Source organism: Glarea lozoyensis (assembly GCF_000409485.1).
Source record: "Glarea lozoyensis ATCC 20868 chromosome Unknown GLAREA10, whole genome shotgun sequence".
In the NCBI taxonomy this organism is placed as follows: Eukaryota; Fungi; Ascomycota; class Leotiomycetes; order Helotiales; family Helotiaceae; genus Glarea; species Glarea lozoyensis.
The window spans coordinates 1,773,768-1,786,346 of NW_007360984.1; the positions used below are offsets into that span (position 1 = coordinate 1,773,768).

Here is a 12,579-nt window from a genome sequence, read left to right on the forward strand (position 1 = left end):
CTTGAATGTTGCCTTCACATCTCCCGATACGGATCCCTTGAGATGATTCTGCCGCGGTGATCATGGAGCCAGTCAGATTGTCAGCTGTGAGAAGGACCAGGGTTTGATTGCGTATTGTCATCAAATCATGTTGGTGATGTGATACGTGGTGAAGGTCGTGTCTCGATCAAAAAGGTCATGCCGTGTGCGAATCAGAAAATCTGGATGCTTCGGTTTCCTTCAGCCTGCTCCCATTTGCCGTGTGTCAGGAATTGCCGGCCAACCAGCGCGTAAGCGCATTGCCATTATCAAGTGGCCAATAACCCAATAATGAGCATCACGTATGGATCAGGTGTGTCTGTGATGTGTTGAGCAGAAGTGCAAGAACCATCAACATCAATGTCTCCCACGTCGGGCTGCCACAGTCCAACGTTCAACGTTCACACCCTCTCCGTCAGTCAACCGGCGCAAAAGCAAGCAGCAAGAAGCAAGAAGCAAAATGTCAACGCACCGTCGATGCATCCCAGCCCTAGCCCAAACACCCTCCCACCCGCGTGAGTGACTGCATCAAGTCGGCCCTCCGTACGAGGAGGGCTGGAGTGCGGTGTCTCCCAATTCTTGCATCCTGACGTGTACAACACAACAGAGTTCAATGCTCTTACACCGACATTTGTCGCCATGATTGCCCCCTCATTGCTTGAAAGTTCGTGCTCCTCACCGTCTGCGGAAGTGGTTGCGGATGCCGGTGTCTGACAGTTGGCAGCAAAGAGGGGAAGCTTTGACAGCTGCGTTTGAAGTGATCGTGAGTCTTCTTTTGTGGTATTAATGTTGGAAGAGATATCCGGAGTTTTGCCCTGTACTCAGAAGTATACGCCTCGATGCGAAGGGCTACCATCATTCGTCAAGCATTATTTGAGCCTCATGGCGAATGTTCCAACAGAAGCACCAGCGAAGCATCACGACTGGAGGAGTCGCAGACTCGCAGACCGTGGCAGCAAAGGAGCACCACTCCGCGCTCTTCTCAGGCTGATCAGCAACGGCATCAAGGCTGTCAATTTCTGCCACCCACACTTCGGTGGGTGACTTTAGTCACAGATCACGGGCCTTATGCCCTTTCAAGCAGCTCCAGCAGCCAGTGATGCGGCGTTGCTGGCCCCGGATCGTCTCTGGACTGTGCCGCCTGCTTCTCGCTTTGAGCCCAATCACCATTGCGTCTCAGCTGTTTCCCTTGCAATTTCCAGCCTCTGACCCCCTGCACCATTTGTTCTTATCCTCTTGCAGTTTTCCGTATGTACGAGAATTTCTTCTATTGACGTCGCCATGTTTTGCTGTGGTCTCTGTGTTATTGTTGTGTGTTAAGACTCTACCGTCTTTTGCGTCACTTCTGCTTTGCCGTAGCCACGGTGGTTAGCCTCCCTTCTCCCGGCCCCTCTTTTCCTAGTGAAATCTCTGCTCTCGTTCGCTGGCTCCGCAACGGCGCTTCGGCCAAACAATCCTCCATCCCATGCAGGTGCTGGACTCATGGCTCCATCCGCGACTCCGCTTCTTTTGCTATCCCCACCCCTCCCCAGCCGCAACCCACTCTCGAGCCACCCTCTCCACCCACACCTCCCGTCACCTCGAGCACCAGCTCCCGCCCACACACAGTCAGCCAAAATAACCGAGTCAAAGCCAAATCCCCCCAATCGTGCTCGTCTTATATCCATTTTCTCCCCCCGACCACTCACGTCTCTCTTTCTCCTCCTCCATCAACACCACGACCAATCACCCGAACCCATCACCGCGACCTCCCACCACCGCCCGAAAAAAGGCCAATCCCATCGATAAGTCGCAAAGACCAAGACGACCATACAAACGATCGTCTCAAGAGCGTCTTTGCTCATTTGTTCCCAGCCAACAAGTCGCTTCTGTACTCCGTACTCCAGTACTCCAGTACTCCAGTACTCCAGTACTCACCACGGCTCCATCCACTGCTTCGTGCTCCCACCAGGTACACTCCTAAATTGAGCGCCGTACCTGGTATCGCATCCAGAATCCTGCACGGAACACAGCCAATCCTCGCGACCGCAAACACCGTCATCGACACCCTCAAAGCCCTATCACCATCGTGAAGAGCTTCATTGACGGCGCAATTGGCCCTCGTCGGTATCCCGTGATTCAACGTCGCTGCGGGAAGGATAGCCAGGAGAATCCCATTCCAAAGTTGCTGGAGAGTCTCAGCGACGCGCATTGGAAGGTCAGTTGTCCAGTCACTGTTGCCGCGACGGGAATTTAATTACATCGTGAGAGAGCTGTCGCAAGCTACGGGCCCTAGAGCTTGTCAGTGCGCGACGCGCTGGGTACCAGCCAGAGTACATCACTATCACAGCGCGCTGACTTTCTCTTTCTCTACTAGATTTTAGATTCCGTCCGGACATCGTTCTAAACAGTCTTGTCAATTGCAAGCGCGTATCTTTTCGCGACTCGTATCCACTTTTGAAGCTCGTCGCAGCCGCACTGCGCGTCAACATCAACTCAACCTGACCAGAGCGCCCCCGCATCGTCGGTTCAGAACCCTTCGTGGTCCATTTGGGATTAACTCAATTCAAAGACATCACCGCCACAGGTGATAAGAATAGGACTTTAGGGTGGAAGCTGATCGACAAGGTAAGCCTAGGTTTTGCATGACCCATATGCATGGCCAACGCATCAGACTGGTCAAGGCAAAAACAACATCGGCTCAGGACGGCCACCTCCCAATCGCTCCTCGAGCTTTCCTGAACGCTGCCCAGTTCATCAGAGCTAATGCTATCGATAGGATCAGACTCGCAAAGCCCGTTGTATTTACTGGGGAAGCCTCGTTCATTCAGTGGCTGGTGATATTTGGGTCCACACGAAGCTATTCAGTCCATTGTCTCGAATAGCCTCAAACGCGTCGCAAAAGATCGCCTCACCTTCTCACGTGGGTACTGGAACTCGAGCCTGCCCAACAAGCCTTGCTCCATCAGAACGCCTCCTCGACGACATCAGCTTGCATATGCTGTGCTGCGGTTGATTGCGGTGTACACCTACCAGATAGCTTGCCAGCACATCCACGCATCCCGGTATCGAATTGACGAGACGGGTGGCTACTAGTTGACGTACGGCCACTTGAAGATTTGCGACAACATCTACACGCGTAGAATCACCGTCGTACATTCGAACAATACCTCAAGATACGCGAACTAGAATACAACTTCCCGAAATCAAACTGTAGTTTCAAACAGCGCCAAACAAACTCAGACTTCGATATCCGGATCCGAAGTCGCGCCTAGGCATCTACACGCCATTCTGCGAATCGCAAACCCAAACACCGCCGACAAACCAACCGACAAACAACAGAACAAATGATGGAGTACGCGCAATACCAGCAACCGGCGCAAGCCCAACATGGGCATGGGCAACATATACAGACAGGTTATCCAAATTCTGGTCAACACCCAGGAGGTGGACCAGCTATCACATCCCCATCTCAACCACTACACAACCACAACGCAGTCCACAACCAAACATCACCCATCCTATCCTCCCAACCCGGGCAATCGTCGCATCCCGGTCAGCCTATACATCAAATGGGAGGTTACCAGCCAACGTATGGTGTGATACCTCAAGCTCACTATGGAATGTCTAATATTACACCTCAAGCTGCAGCAATGGCTGCAACGGCTGCAGCCTCGGGGCAAGGCTATTCTGGATACCCAATCCCAGGGACTGAGTTATCACAAGGCTCGCCAAAGATGGGATCAGGAATCAAGAGAGAAAGAGGGCCTAGGTCACCACAGCAAAACTCCATGGGACATCAACAACTGAACCAAAACCGCAGGATGAGCCAACAGGTTGGCGAAAGTCCTGCGATTCAGAACTCTCAGCCACAGATGAACCACGCGCCAAGACCTTCGGTACCTCCTATGCCAGTCAACAACCAACACCCACAATCACCAGAGCTTGTTTCTGGAGCAGTGGAAGAGTCACCTCTATATGTCAATGCAAAACAATTTCATCGAATTTTGAAGCGACGTGTTGCGCGCCAAAGATTAGAAGAGGCTCTTCGGTTAACATCGAAAGGCAGGAAACCATATCTGCATGAAAGCCGACACAACCACGCGATGCGAAGACCTAGAGGTCCTGGAGGGAGATTCTTGACCGCGGATGAAGTTGCTGAAATTGAGAGAGTCAAGGGAGATGGTGGCGAGGAGGACAAGTTAGATACGCCAGCGCCTGGTTTACCAAAAAGTGCAGGGGGCTCAGGCACTAAGCGAAAGGCAGCCGATGACAACTCGACACCAAGTAAAAAGACCAAATTAAATGCACCTCCTGTCGGTGGAAGGAGCAGTGCGGAGGACGAAGACGAGGACGAAGATGACGCGGAAGACGACGGATAAATTGGGCGCTTCAGAGCGACGGAAAAGTAATCTTTTTTTGGCTTGCTTTCTTGTCAGAATTACGAGGTCATGACAGCGTTTGCTTTTGTTTTACTTATTCTTTTATAACATTCAACTTCTTCTTCTGAACTTTGATATTATTTGCGCTTCACGGCCATGGAATCAGATTACATATGGAAAATTTTGTTGAACGGGTTTTTATATTCTGGAATCGGGGTGGGGTTGGGGAAGAGATACCAATATGGGGGGATATGGAACGGGGGTAATTATGTTCTCGCAGCTTCTGGAGTTTGTCTTTGTTGGTGGGGTGTTTGTATTTTCGACGGATCAGCATACATCAGGGATGGATACAGAACATTAGCGGTGGGGGAATTTGAACTTTTGTTTCTTGTGTGGGAAATGGAACATCTTGGGAGCGAGCCGCTTCTTGCATATATGGTGGAACAGGACACTCGTTCTTATTTGGCTTGACCTTTCTCTTCTCAGTCGATGTTTACTAGGTAGTTGTCTTTGAGCTAAAAGGAACATTCGTTTGTTTCGTGTGGGTTGTGGTAGATGAAATAGAATACCCTTGATCTGAGTTCATTTGGAAGTAGTGTTTTGCTTTTACTGGCCTCCTTGTGACTTTCTGGTGAGTTAAGGGGAGATGTGTAATTGAAGTAGACTTTAAGGTTAATATTTGGGTGTGGGCTTGTAGGTGTCGGAAGTGTGCAAGGTGATTTCTACGTTGCAGATCATATGTCTGGCAATTTCCACATGTCATATTCATAACTATATGCCAAAGCATGCAGTGAGCTTACAACCTTCTGTGAACAAGCCAATCGCAAAGTCATGGATCGTCTGATGGAAAGTCGAGGCGTTGTTGACATTCTAGCGAGCCGCAAAGGGGGGTGAATCAACGCCTAAGGCATCAACAATTTAAACTTCTCCTATCGTAAACGCGCCCTATTGCAATTGCATCGCCAACAACCCCACATCCAAACAACAAACTGATATCGTCGAGTTCTACGCGTTTTATCGCGCTTTTTGCCAAACCCACACCGAATTGACTCCGTTCGATCCAGCAATCATCTCTGCCTAAGCCCGTGAGCGCTCTACCACGCGTCGCGCCATGGCACCAAACGGCAATGTTGCGCAGGCCAAGCGCAAACCAACAGAGAACCAGTTCCTCTTCGATCTCGGTGTCAAAGGCCGGTATGTAACCGCGCTCGAGTCAATTTATCTCTAAGCTAACGAGAAGATAGGAAAACGGGTATTACGCTCCCAGATACTGGTATCCGCGATGAAAATGGATTGGAACCTATGGATGGACTTTTCTCGTCGCCGATGAAAGCGCGGGGGAAGACGCCCCAGGTGAATGGGTTTTCGAATCGCACGGTGGAAAGTGAGGATATGGATGTTGCGGACAGTATGTCTCACGCGCTTTTGAAAGGGAAGTGGGCTAATGAGTTATAGGCACGATTCCGGAAGTCGAAGAGGTTTTGGAGAAGAGAGCGGGTTATAGGTTACCACCACGATCCAAGTCACCGATTAAAACATTCTTGAAATCCCCTGCGAGGAAGAATCCTTCTTTCGATGCGGTTTCTTCGCCGACGAGGGGCAGTGTTGTGGTTCCACGCGCGGCGTCGGTTTCGGCTTCCGTGAGGAGGACCTTGAATTTCTCGAATGGGGATATGAGTCAATCTATTTCTACGATCGCGAAAAGAGCTGGGTCGGCGCTGCCTAGTTTGACGAGTGCGAAGTTGACGGCGACGAACCATGTTTTTTCAGCATTGAATGATGTCTCCACGGATATGGACAGGAGTGAGGATTACAGTGAGCAGGTTGAGGATTCGGGACTGGAAGCGAATGTGGATTTGGATGAATCGTTGCAGATGGTTGATACTGGGAATGGTTATGAACCTGAGTTTGAGGCAGAGGTGGAGGAGGAGGAGGAGCCTGAACCGGAGCCGGAAATGGAGTCGGAACCGGAACCAGAACCGCAAGAAGTGGCTACGAAAAAGGGGAAGCGGAAGGCCACTGAGCCTGAGGTCTCGGAACAGCCGGCTAAGAAGGCTCGAGGTCGACCGAAACGGGTTGATGCGATTGTAGCTGAGGAAGAAGAGAGGCCAGCAAAAAGAACTCGAAGGTCTCTTGACAAAGCTCCATCTTCGGAACCAAAACCTCTTCCCAAGAAAAAGATGGGTCGACCGAAGAAAATTATTGAGGAAGAACCTGAGCCTGAGCCGGAGCCTGAGCCTGAAGAGGAGCATGTGAAGAAGGTAAAAGGAAGACTGAAAAAGAAACCTGAGCCAGAAGAAGCGCCAACCAAGAAGGTCCCAAAACAGGCTCAGAAGACCAAAAAGACTGCCCAAGAAGCAAAGCCATCGAAAACGGCGCCTAAGAAGTCCGTACTAGCTGCGATGGAAGAATTCGATTCGCCTCAAGTAAAACGCGGTCCTCCTCTTCCAAGAAACAACCGTGGTCTTGTCATTCTTCGAAGAGAAACCCCGGCGGAAGGACATGGTTTTAAACAAACCCGCTCAGGACGTAACTCTATCAAGCCAGTCGCCTATTGGAAAAACGAGCGCATAGAATATGACCCCGAAGAAAATGACAACCAGTTCGGCAAATTCCTCCTCCCCAGCATCAAAGAAGTCATCCGCGCCGACGAACCAGAAGAATCTCATCGCAAACGCTCCAAACCCACCCACCGAGCCAAATCCAAATCCAAAAAACCCCGCCGAACAGCCGACGCCGATTCTGAATCAGACGAAGATGTCTCCCTTGCCGAACCATGGGAAACCAATCCAGGCACCTTCCTCGGCGAGATCCGTCAATGGGACCCTGCCGACCCGCAAGGCCTCATGGCTCAGGAAATCGAAGAGGAAATCGCCATCTCGGCCACGGCCATCGTCACGCATCCAGTCAAACAGGCGACGTTTAAGTTCGCAAAGACGCTCACGCTGCCGTTTTTTGGCAGCGGCATGGTGGACCTGCCGCCAGGAGCGTTAAAGAAACAGAAGAATTCGAGGAGCATGCAACTTGTCTTTTTTGTGCATTTCGGACGCGTCAAGGTTGTGGTTAATGAGACGGAGTTTCGGATTGGGAAGGGGGGGATGTGGCAGGTTCCTAGGGGTATGTTGAAATTCTCTTTCTTTTTACACTATGACTTTTGAGAGAGTGGGCACAAGCTAATGTCATAAACAGGAAATTCATACAGCATCGAAAACGACTACGATTTTTCCGCGCGCATCTTCTTTTCTCAGGGTTGCGAGATTAATGAGAGAGCGGATAATGAGATTAGTGTTATGCAGTAGCGTAGTGGTCGTATTTGATTTGTGTTTTGTATGAGCGGTTTTATTAGGGTACGATGGAGGGGTACTTTGTTGGATTGCAGATGGAGAATAAGCGTGGGGTTTTCGTGTACTTAGGTTATGAATTATGAAGGCCCTTATTATTTTTCTGATTCTCTGCTGATGAACGTTTCATTGAGGTACCAATACCCATTTTCATTATTCTGCTTAAACCTTCGTCATGTAGTAGCTCTCTTACTTAGTTTGCATCTACTTTGAGGAGGGTGGCTAGGACGGGTGGATACTTGTTCATTAGAGCTAAGGCGTTTTTCATGTATGAGGGTTGTGAATTATGTGGCCCTTCCCTTCTAAATCTCTCTTGATAAAAGTCCTCGTGAATTACTAAGACCTCTCCGCTTGTCAACTTCTCCGTGCGCAGTAGTTCTCTCTCTTACTTCATTTACATCTCTGTTAAGAGGCTACTTGGGATAGAGGGAAACTTGGCTTGGTGAATTGGAGAATAAGCGATTTTCAGGTATGCAAGTTCTGAATTACGATATCCCTACTTTTCCCGGCTATCATTTCCCCGGTCGCCTTTCCAATACTGTCCCTTATATAGCCTTCCAACTCCTAGACCTTGACCACCCTCTCCCTAAAAGCCACATCTCTCGGCACCCTAAAACTCGCACAAAACATCCTCTTCTTCGGCGCCACATCCCTCACCTCCGTAATCCTCACCATGCCCTCCTCATCCACGTCGCCCTCTCCTTCTATCGCCCTCATCTCATACCCTATCTCCTTACTAATCCGCTCCGCGATCTCGCGTCCTTCGCGAATATTGTCCTCGGATTTTGTGCTGAAACAGTGGACGTGGACGAGTGGCAGTTTTGTGGTTGTGTGGGGCGCGAAGAGGGAAGAGGAGGAGGCGTAGAGACCGATGAGGGAGGGAAGGAAGGAGATTGCTATGGCGGGGAGGTTGAGGATGAAGTGGGAGATTGTGGGGGGGAGGGTTAGTGTTTTTGGCGCGGGGAGAGGAGCGGAGGAGGAAGGGTTGCGGGGGCGTTTGGCGGGGAGGGTGATTATGTTGCTGTTTGTCTGGGTGAGGGCTAGAAGGGAGTCGGCGGCATGGGGAATGAAGGTGTGGCCGTCTTGACAGAAGGGGCGGATGTGGGTTGAGACCTAGGTGGTTAGTATGGACTGTGTATAGGGGAAGGAGACGAACTTTGTTCCGCGCAATCGCATCTTTCAACGCCTCATAACTATCAGGATTAAGATCATTCGCCCAGACAAAAACACCCTTCTTCCCAGCTGGTACAGCAAAAGGTCCTATGCCTGCCATAACATCACATACCACTTCTCCCTCTTTAAACGAATCCACCAACCGCTTATGCTCCGTTTGTAGTCTACTATTCCAATAAACCTTTGAATAATCGAATTTGAAAATACAATTCCCTTCGCTAAGCTCGACGTTCATATCGTCGGGCCCGGCAAGGACTTCGTAGGAGAAAGTACGGAATTCTGACGCCGCGCCTACGTCGTCGATTTTGTTGATTACTGTACGGATGGTAGGGTTTTTATCGACAAGGACTTCGGCGATTACGTGTTTGTAGGGGAGGTATTCATTGCGCAGGTTTAGATGAGCTGAGAGGGATTAGCGAGGTTAAGGGGGGAGGTGGAGGACTTACCGACGTGGCCGACGATTGCGAAGCCGACGGGGACTTCACCGAGTGCGTCTTCGGGGAGGAGACCGGTCATAACATCATCTGTAATTATTAGAGATTGTGCTTGTGTTTTGATGGTAGGTCACGTACGTACGATATGTCCAATAATCATAATCTAGGTGTAATGCGTACGGAATAACGCCAACATCTTCACTCTTGACAGCTTCTTGTAAAAAGGCACTCCATGTACTTGAATCTAGTAAAAGTCAGAGGTTTCCTTTCATCACCTCAAAATAAACCTACCATCAGGCTTGACTTCCGGCTTCAGCAACAAGCATTTCCCCCCTTTGGCAGCAAGAGTTTGATCAGGATCAGGTCGAACATTTACGAGTCTCTCTAATTTGAGCATCTCTTTACTCTTCTCCAACCCAGTCCGAATCTTCGATATATTCTTCACATTCCTAACTCTAGCAGCTGAAATGGGTATCGATTTCGACCAGAGTGCGCGATCCAGTGTCGCAGTCGCTGAACGAATAATTGGCGGACGGAGGAGAGACATTAGGTCTGATGATGGTGCTGAATTCATTTCCTGGAAGTTTCATGTGTCAGTCCTCACCCAAAATAACAAGTTTGCTTGATTAACTTACAGCCATATCTTCATAATGTTACTTTTTGGAATTTTGTTGTCGTTGTGGTCGAGTCAGAAAGTCTAGAAATTTGTCGCAAGGCTGAAAGTAAAAGCGGGTCTGCTCATGCAAGGCTTGCCCAATGAGGTAATGACGTCGACGAGGCTAGCTAATGTGATACGGTTCGCGATCGAATGCTTCTAATTATCATAATGATCAAGCAGAATGTCTGGAGCTACGAAGAAACGAACCATTGACGCGTTTTTCAAGCCGCCAAATAAGAAACCACGCGTTGAAGAGACCCAAAATGTAGGAACGGATCAAATGGGCTCGGCGGCGCCAGAAGAAGAACAAGTGAGTTATCAATACACTTTAAAGCATAAATTATTCTAATTACTCAGAATTTGGAGTATTCTACTCATCCTACATATCCATTTCCGATTCAAACTTTTCCAAAACCAATCGAATTAGAATTGGCGTCCCTCCCTTCAACGACTGGAAGAGTAATGAATGACCAGTTGGATCTTGATTTGTTATATTTTGAACCATATATTCCCAAGTATCTGGAACGAGGGGTCTTTACCTTTCTACGCTCAAAGCTGCCATTCTACAGGGTAGAATATGATATCAAACGTGGTGGAATAGAAACTAGAATACGGACACCCAGGTAAGTAGAAAATATAGATGAGAACCTCCAACTAACAGCGAATAGGTACACGACAGTTTTTGGTCTGGATGAAACGTCCCGTTTTGATGAGTCTGGTGAAGTAGTAGATGCCGCTTCTGGTCGAAAAATTGTCAAGGACAAGAATTACTCAAAATACGCACCTCGACCGATACCAAAATGTTTGGACGACCTGCGTAAGTCGACCGAAGCAGCAACTAATTGCAAATTCAACTTTTGTCTCGTCAACTATTATGCTTCTGGTTCAGACAGTATTTCCTATCATAGCGATGATGAAAGATTCCTGGGAAGTCTACCGGCAATAGCGTCTTTCTCTTTGGGTGCAAGGAGAGACTTCTTAATGAAGCATAAACCGATTGCTCCAAACGACAACGCACCATCGCCGCCAGAAACTAAGCCTATAAAACTACCACTAGCCAGTGGAGATATGATATTGATGAAAGGAAGAACTCAAGCAAATTGGCTACACTCAATACCTAAGAGAACAGGAAAGAACGCTGATGACGGTGGAAGAATAAACATTACCTTCAGAAAGGCCATGGTGAAAGGAGGTACGGAGAACTACTACAATTATAATGTTGGCACCGGGCCAGTCTACAGGTGGAACGAGACATCTGGCGAGATGAAGTTGTGGCAGAAACAATAAGCCATTTGAGACATCTAGTCTACCTTCCCATACGCATTTGAGCGTTGGCATAATTATATAATGCCCTCAAAAACACTTGATACCCAACACCTTGATTATCTTGCACGTGGTAGATCTCTGTCAGACGAACCTGCCACGGTGGATACCCTGATAGTTCAACAATTGGACTGAAAAGGACCAAGAGGTCTGGCTCGCCCATGACACTCTCAGCAAGCTCAGCATCAACCAAATCAACACTGATGTCCGTGGAGGAAAGTTTGGCGCGCTGCGCCATGTCTGCTAAAGTCTTGGTAAGGTCGACTATAGAATCTCGGCCATCTTCGGCTGAAAGCAAAAGAACGGATAGTGGCTTCGCAAAAGAAATAATTTCACCAGTGGTTGTTGTCGCTGCTGATTCAATGGATGGAACGTGAGGAGCACGTAGGGAAACCGCAGGATGATCCGGTCCTAGATATGAGGACAGCTTTCGTGTAATAGCGCGATGTGTTGCTGGAACATATCCTTTCAATATTCCTACGTAAATTAGCATTTCTTTCTCCTACCCGAGACATCTGTACCAACCAGTCTTTTCATAAACGGAAAGCGTGGGAATCCCAACACACATGCACCAAGCCGAAATCTCCGCAACCTCGTCAACCAATGTTTCCAACCCAGCCCCTCCTTTGCCTCCATCTTCAAGCTTCAATATGACACTCAAATGTGTTGGTATTCTGTCTAGCCCTTTGACATCTTTCTGAATAAGTTCTGGCGTTCGGTGGTGGTAATACAGTATTGCGAAAATCCGATCCTTTACTCCATGGTATGCTACTCGAAAACGTATGTAAATGGAGAATACCGTGTGTATTATAACGTAAACAAGTGCATGTAGTTGATTTTTGAGGAATTTCCGTATGCCCAGTCGCGAATGGCTCTCTTCCGCTGGGAGCACCCTAACCTTGCTACCCTTTTTCGCTTTTGAGTTCTGTCTCGTAGGAGGCTCTGGTAAATATGGCTGGAAATGATATTAGTAGTGACTTACAAAGAATGTTGGCTTTCCTACCTCCAGGAGCTTCTCTCGTTCAGCTGGGGTTAATAGATTATGGTTGAGCTTCGCATCCCTTCTGTAAATCTCGGTTTCCCTCTTTGCAACCGGCATGTTTATATTCTATGTATCCCCAAATTAGTTAACAAAAGAGAGTTGAATTGAAAGATTGTGAGAGTGAGTATGGTGAGGTCTGGTTGACCTGTGCGACAAATAGTGTAAAGCTGGGCGAGCAAGGCCACGACATCGCGGCGGCTGAGTTTCAACCGAGTGAAGCTCCATTTCT

The 12,579-nt window shown here is 48.7% G+C and overlaps 8 protein-coding genes across 8 annotated transcripts; 5 read left to right on the top strand and 3 right to left on the bottom strand.

The window, feature by feature from the left end:
* Positions 1–378: 378 nt before the first annotated feature.
* Positions 379–537, top strand: GLAREA_05590 (uncharacterized protein; the record flags this gene model as incomplete). Its single annotated transcript, XM_008078879.1, has 1 exon — positions 379–537. One exon carries the CDS (start codon positions 379–381, stop codon positions 535–537), a length of 159 nt encoding a protein of 52 aa, XP_008077070.1.
* Positions 538–804: 267 nt separating this feature from the next.
* Positions 805–1,062, top strand: GLAREA_05591 (uncharacterized protein; the record flags this gene model as incomplete). Its single annotated transcript, XM_008078880.1, has 1 exon — positions 805–1,062. One exon carries the CDS (start codon positions 805–807, stop codon positions 1,060–1,062), a length of 258 nt encoding a protein of 85 aa, XP_008077071.1.
* A 272-nt stretch (positions 1,063–1,334) lies between these two features.
* On the bottom strand, positions 1,335–1,685 carry GLAREA_05592 (uncharacterized protein; the record flags this gene model as incomplete). Its single annotated transcript, XM_008078881.1, has 1 exon — positions 1,335–1,685. The coding sequence occupies one exon, from the start codon at positions 1,683–1,685 to the stop codon at positions 1,335–1,337; it is 351 nt and encodes a 116-aa protein (XP_008077072.1).
* Positions 1,686–3,347: 1,662 nt separating this feature from the next.
* On the top strand, positions 3,348–4,379 carry GLAREA_05593 (uncharacterized protein; the record flags this gene model as incomplete). Its single annotated transcript, XM_008078882.1, has 1 exon — positions 3,348–4,379. One exon carries the CDS (start codon positions 3,348–3,350, stop codon positions 4,377–4,379), a length of 1,032 nt encoding a protein of 343 aa, XP_008077073.1.
* Positions 4,380–5,490: 1,111 nt separating this feature from the next.
* Positions 5,491–7,678, top strand: GLAREA_05594 (RmlC-like cupin; the record flags this gene model as incomplete). The annotated part of the gene is made up of 4 exons (XM_008078883.1): positions 5,491–5,573; positions 5,624–5,787; positions 5,835–7,496; positions 7,569–7,678. 4 exons carry the CDS (start codon positions 5,491–5,493, stop codon positions 7,676–7,678), a joined length of 2,019 nt encoding a protein of 672 aa, XP_008077074.1.
* Positions 7,679–8,284: 606 nt separating this feature from the next.
* GLAREA_05595 (S-adenosyl-L-methionine-dependent methyltransferase) lies at positions 8,285–9,901 on the bottom strand (the record flags this gene model as incomplete). The annotated part of the gene is made up of 5 exons (XM_008078884.1): positions 8,285–8,833; positions 8,877–9,295; positions 9,340–9,417; positions 9,470–9,571; positions 9,619–9,901. 5 exons carry the CDS (start codon positions 9,899–9,901, stop codon positions 8,285–8,287), a joined length of 1,431 nt encoding a protein of 476 aa, XP_008077075.1.
* Positions 9,902–10,166: 265 nt separating this feature from the next.
* Positions 10,167–11,272, top strand: GLAREA_05596 (Clavaminate synthase-like protein; the record flags this gene model as incomplete). Its single annotated transcript, XM_008078885.1, has 3 exons — positions 10,167–10,295; positions 10,343–10,608; positions 10,654–11,272. 3 exons carry the CDS (start codon positions 10,167–10,169, stop codon positions 11,270–11,272), a joined length of 1,014 nt encoding a protein of 337 aa, XP_008077076.1.
* A 66-nt stretch (positions 11,273–11,338) lies between these two features.
* Positions 11,339–12,407, bottom strand: GLAREA_05597 (Undecaprenyl diphosphate synthase; the record flags this gene model as incomplete). Its single annotated transcript, XM_008078886.1, has 4 exons — positions 11,339–11,347; positions 11,403–11,785; positions 11,834–12,263; positions 12,312–12,407. The coding sequence occupies 4 exons, from the start codon at positions 12,405–12,407 to the stop codon at positions 11,339–11,341; spliced, it is 918 nt and encodes a 305-aa protein (XP_008077077.1).
* Between the last annotated feature and the right edge of the window lie 172 nt (positions 12,408–12,579).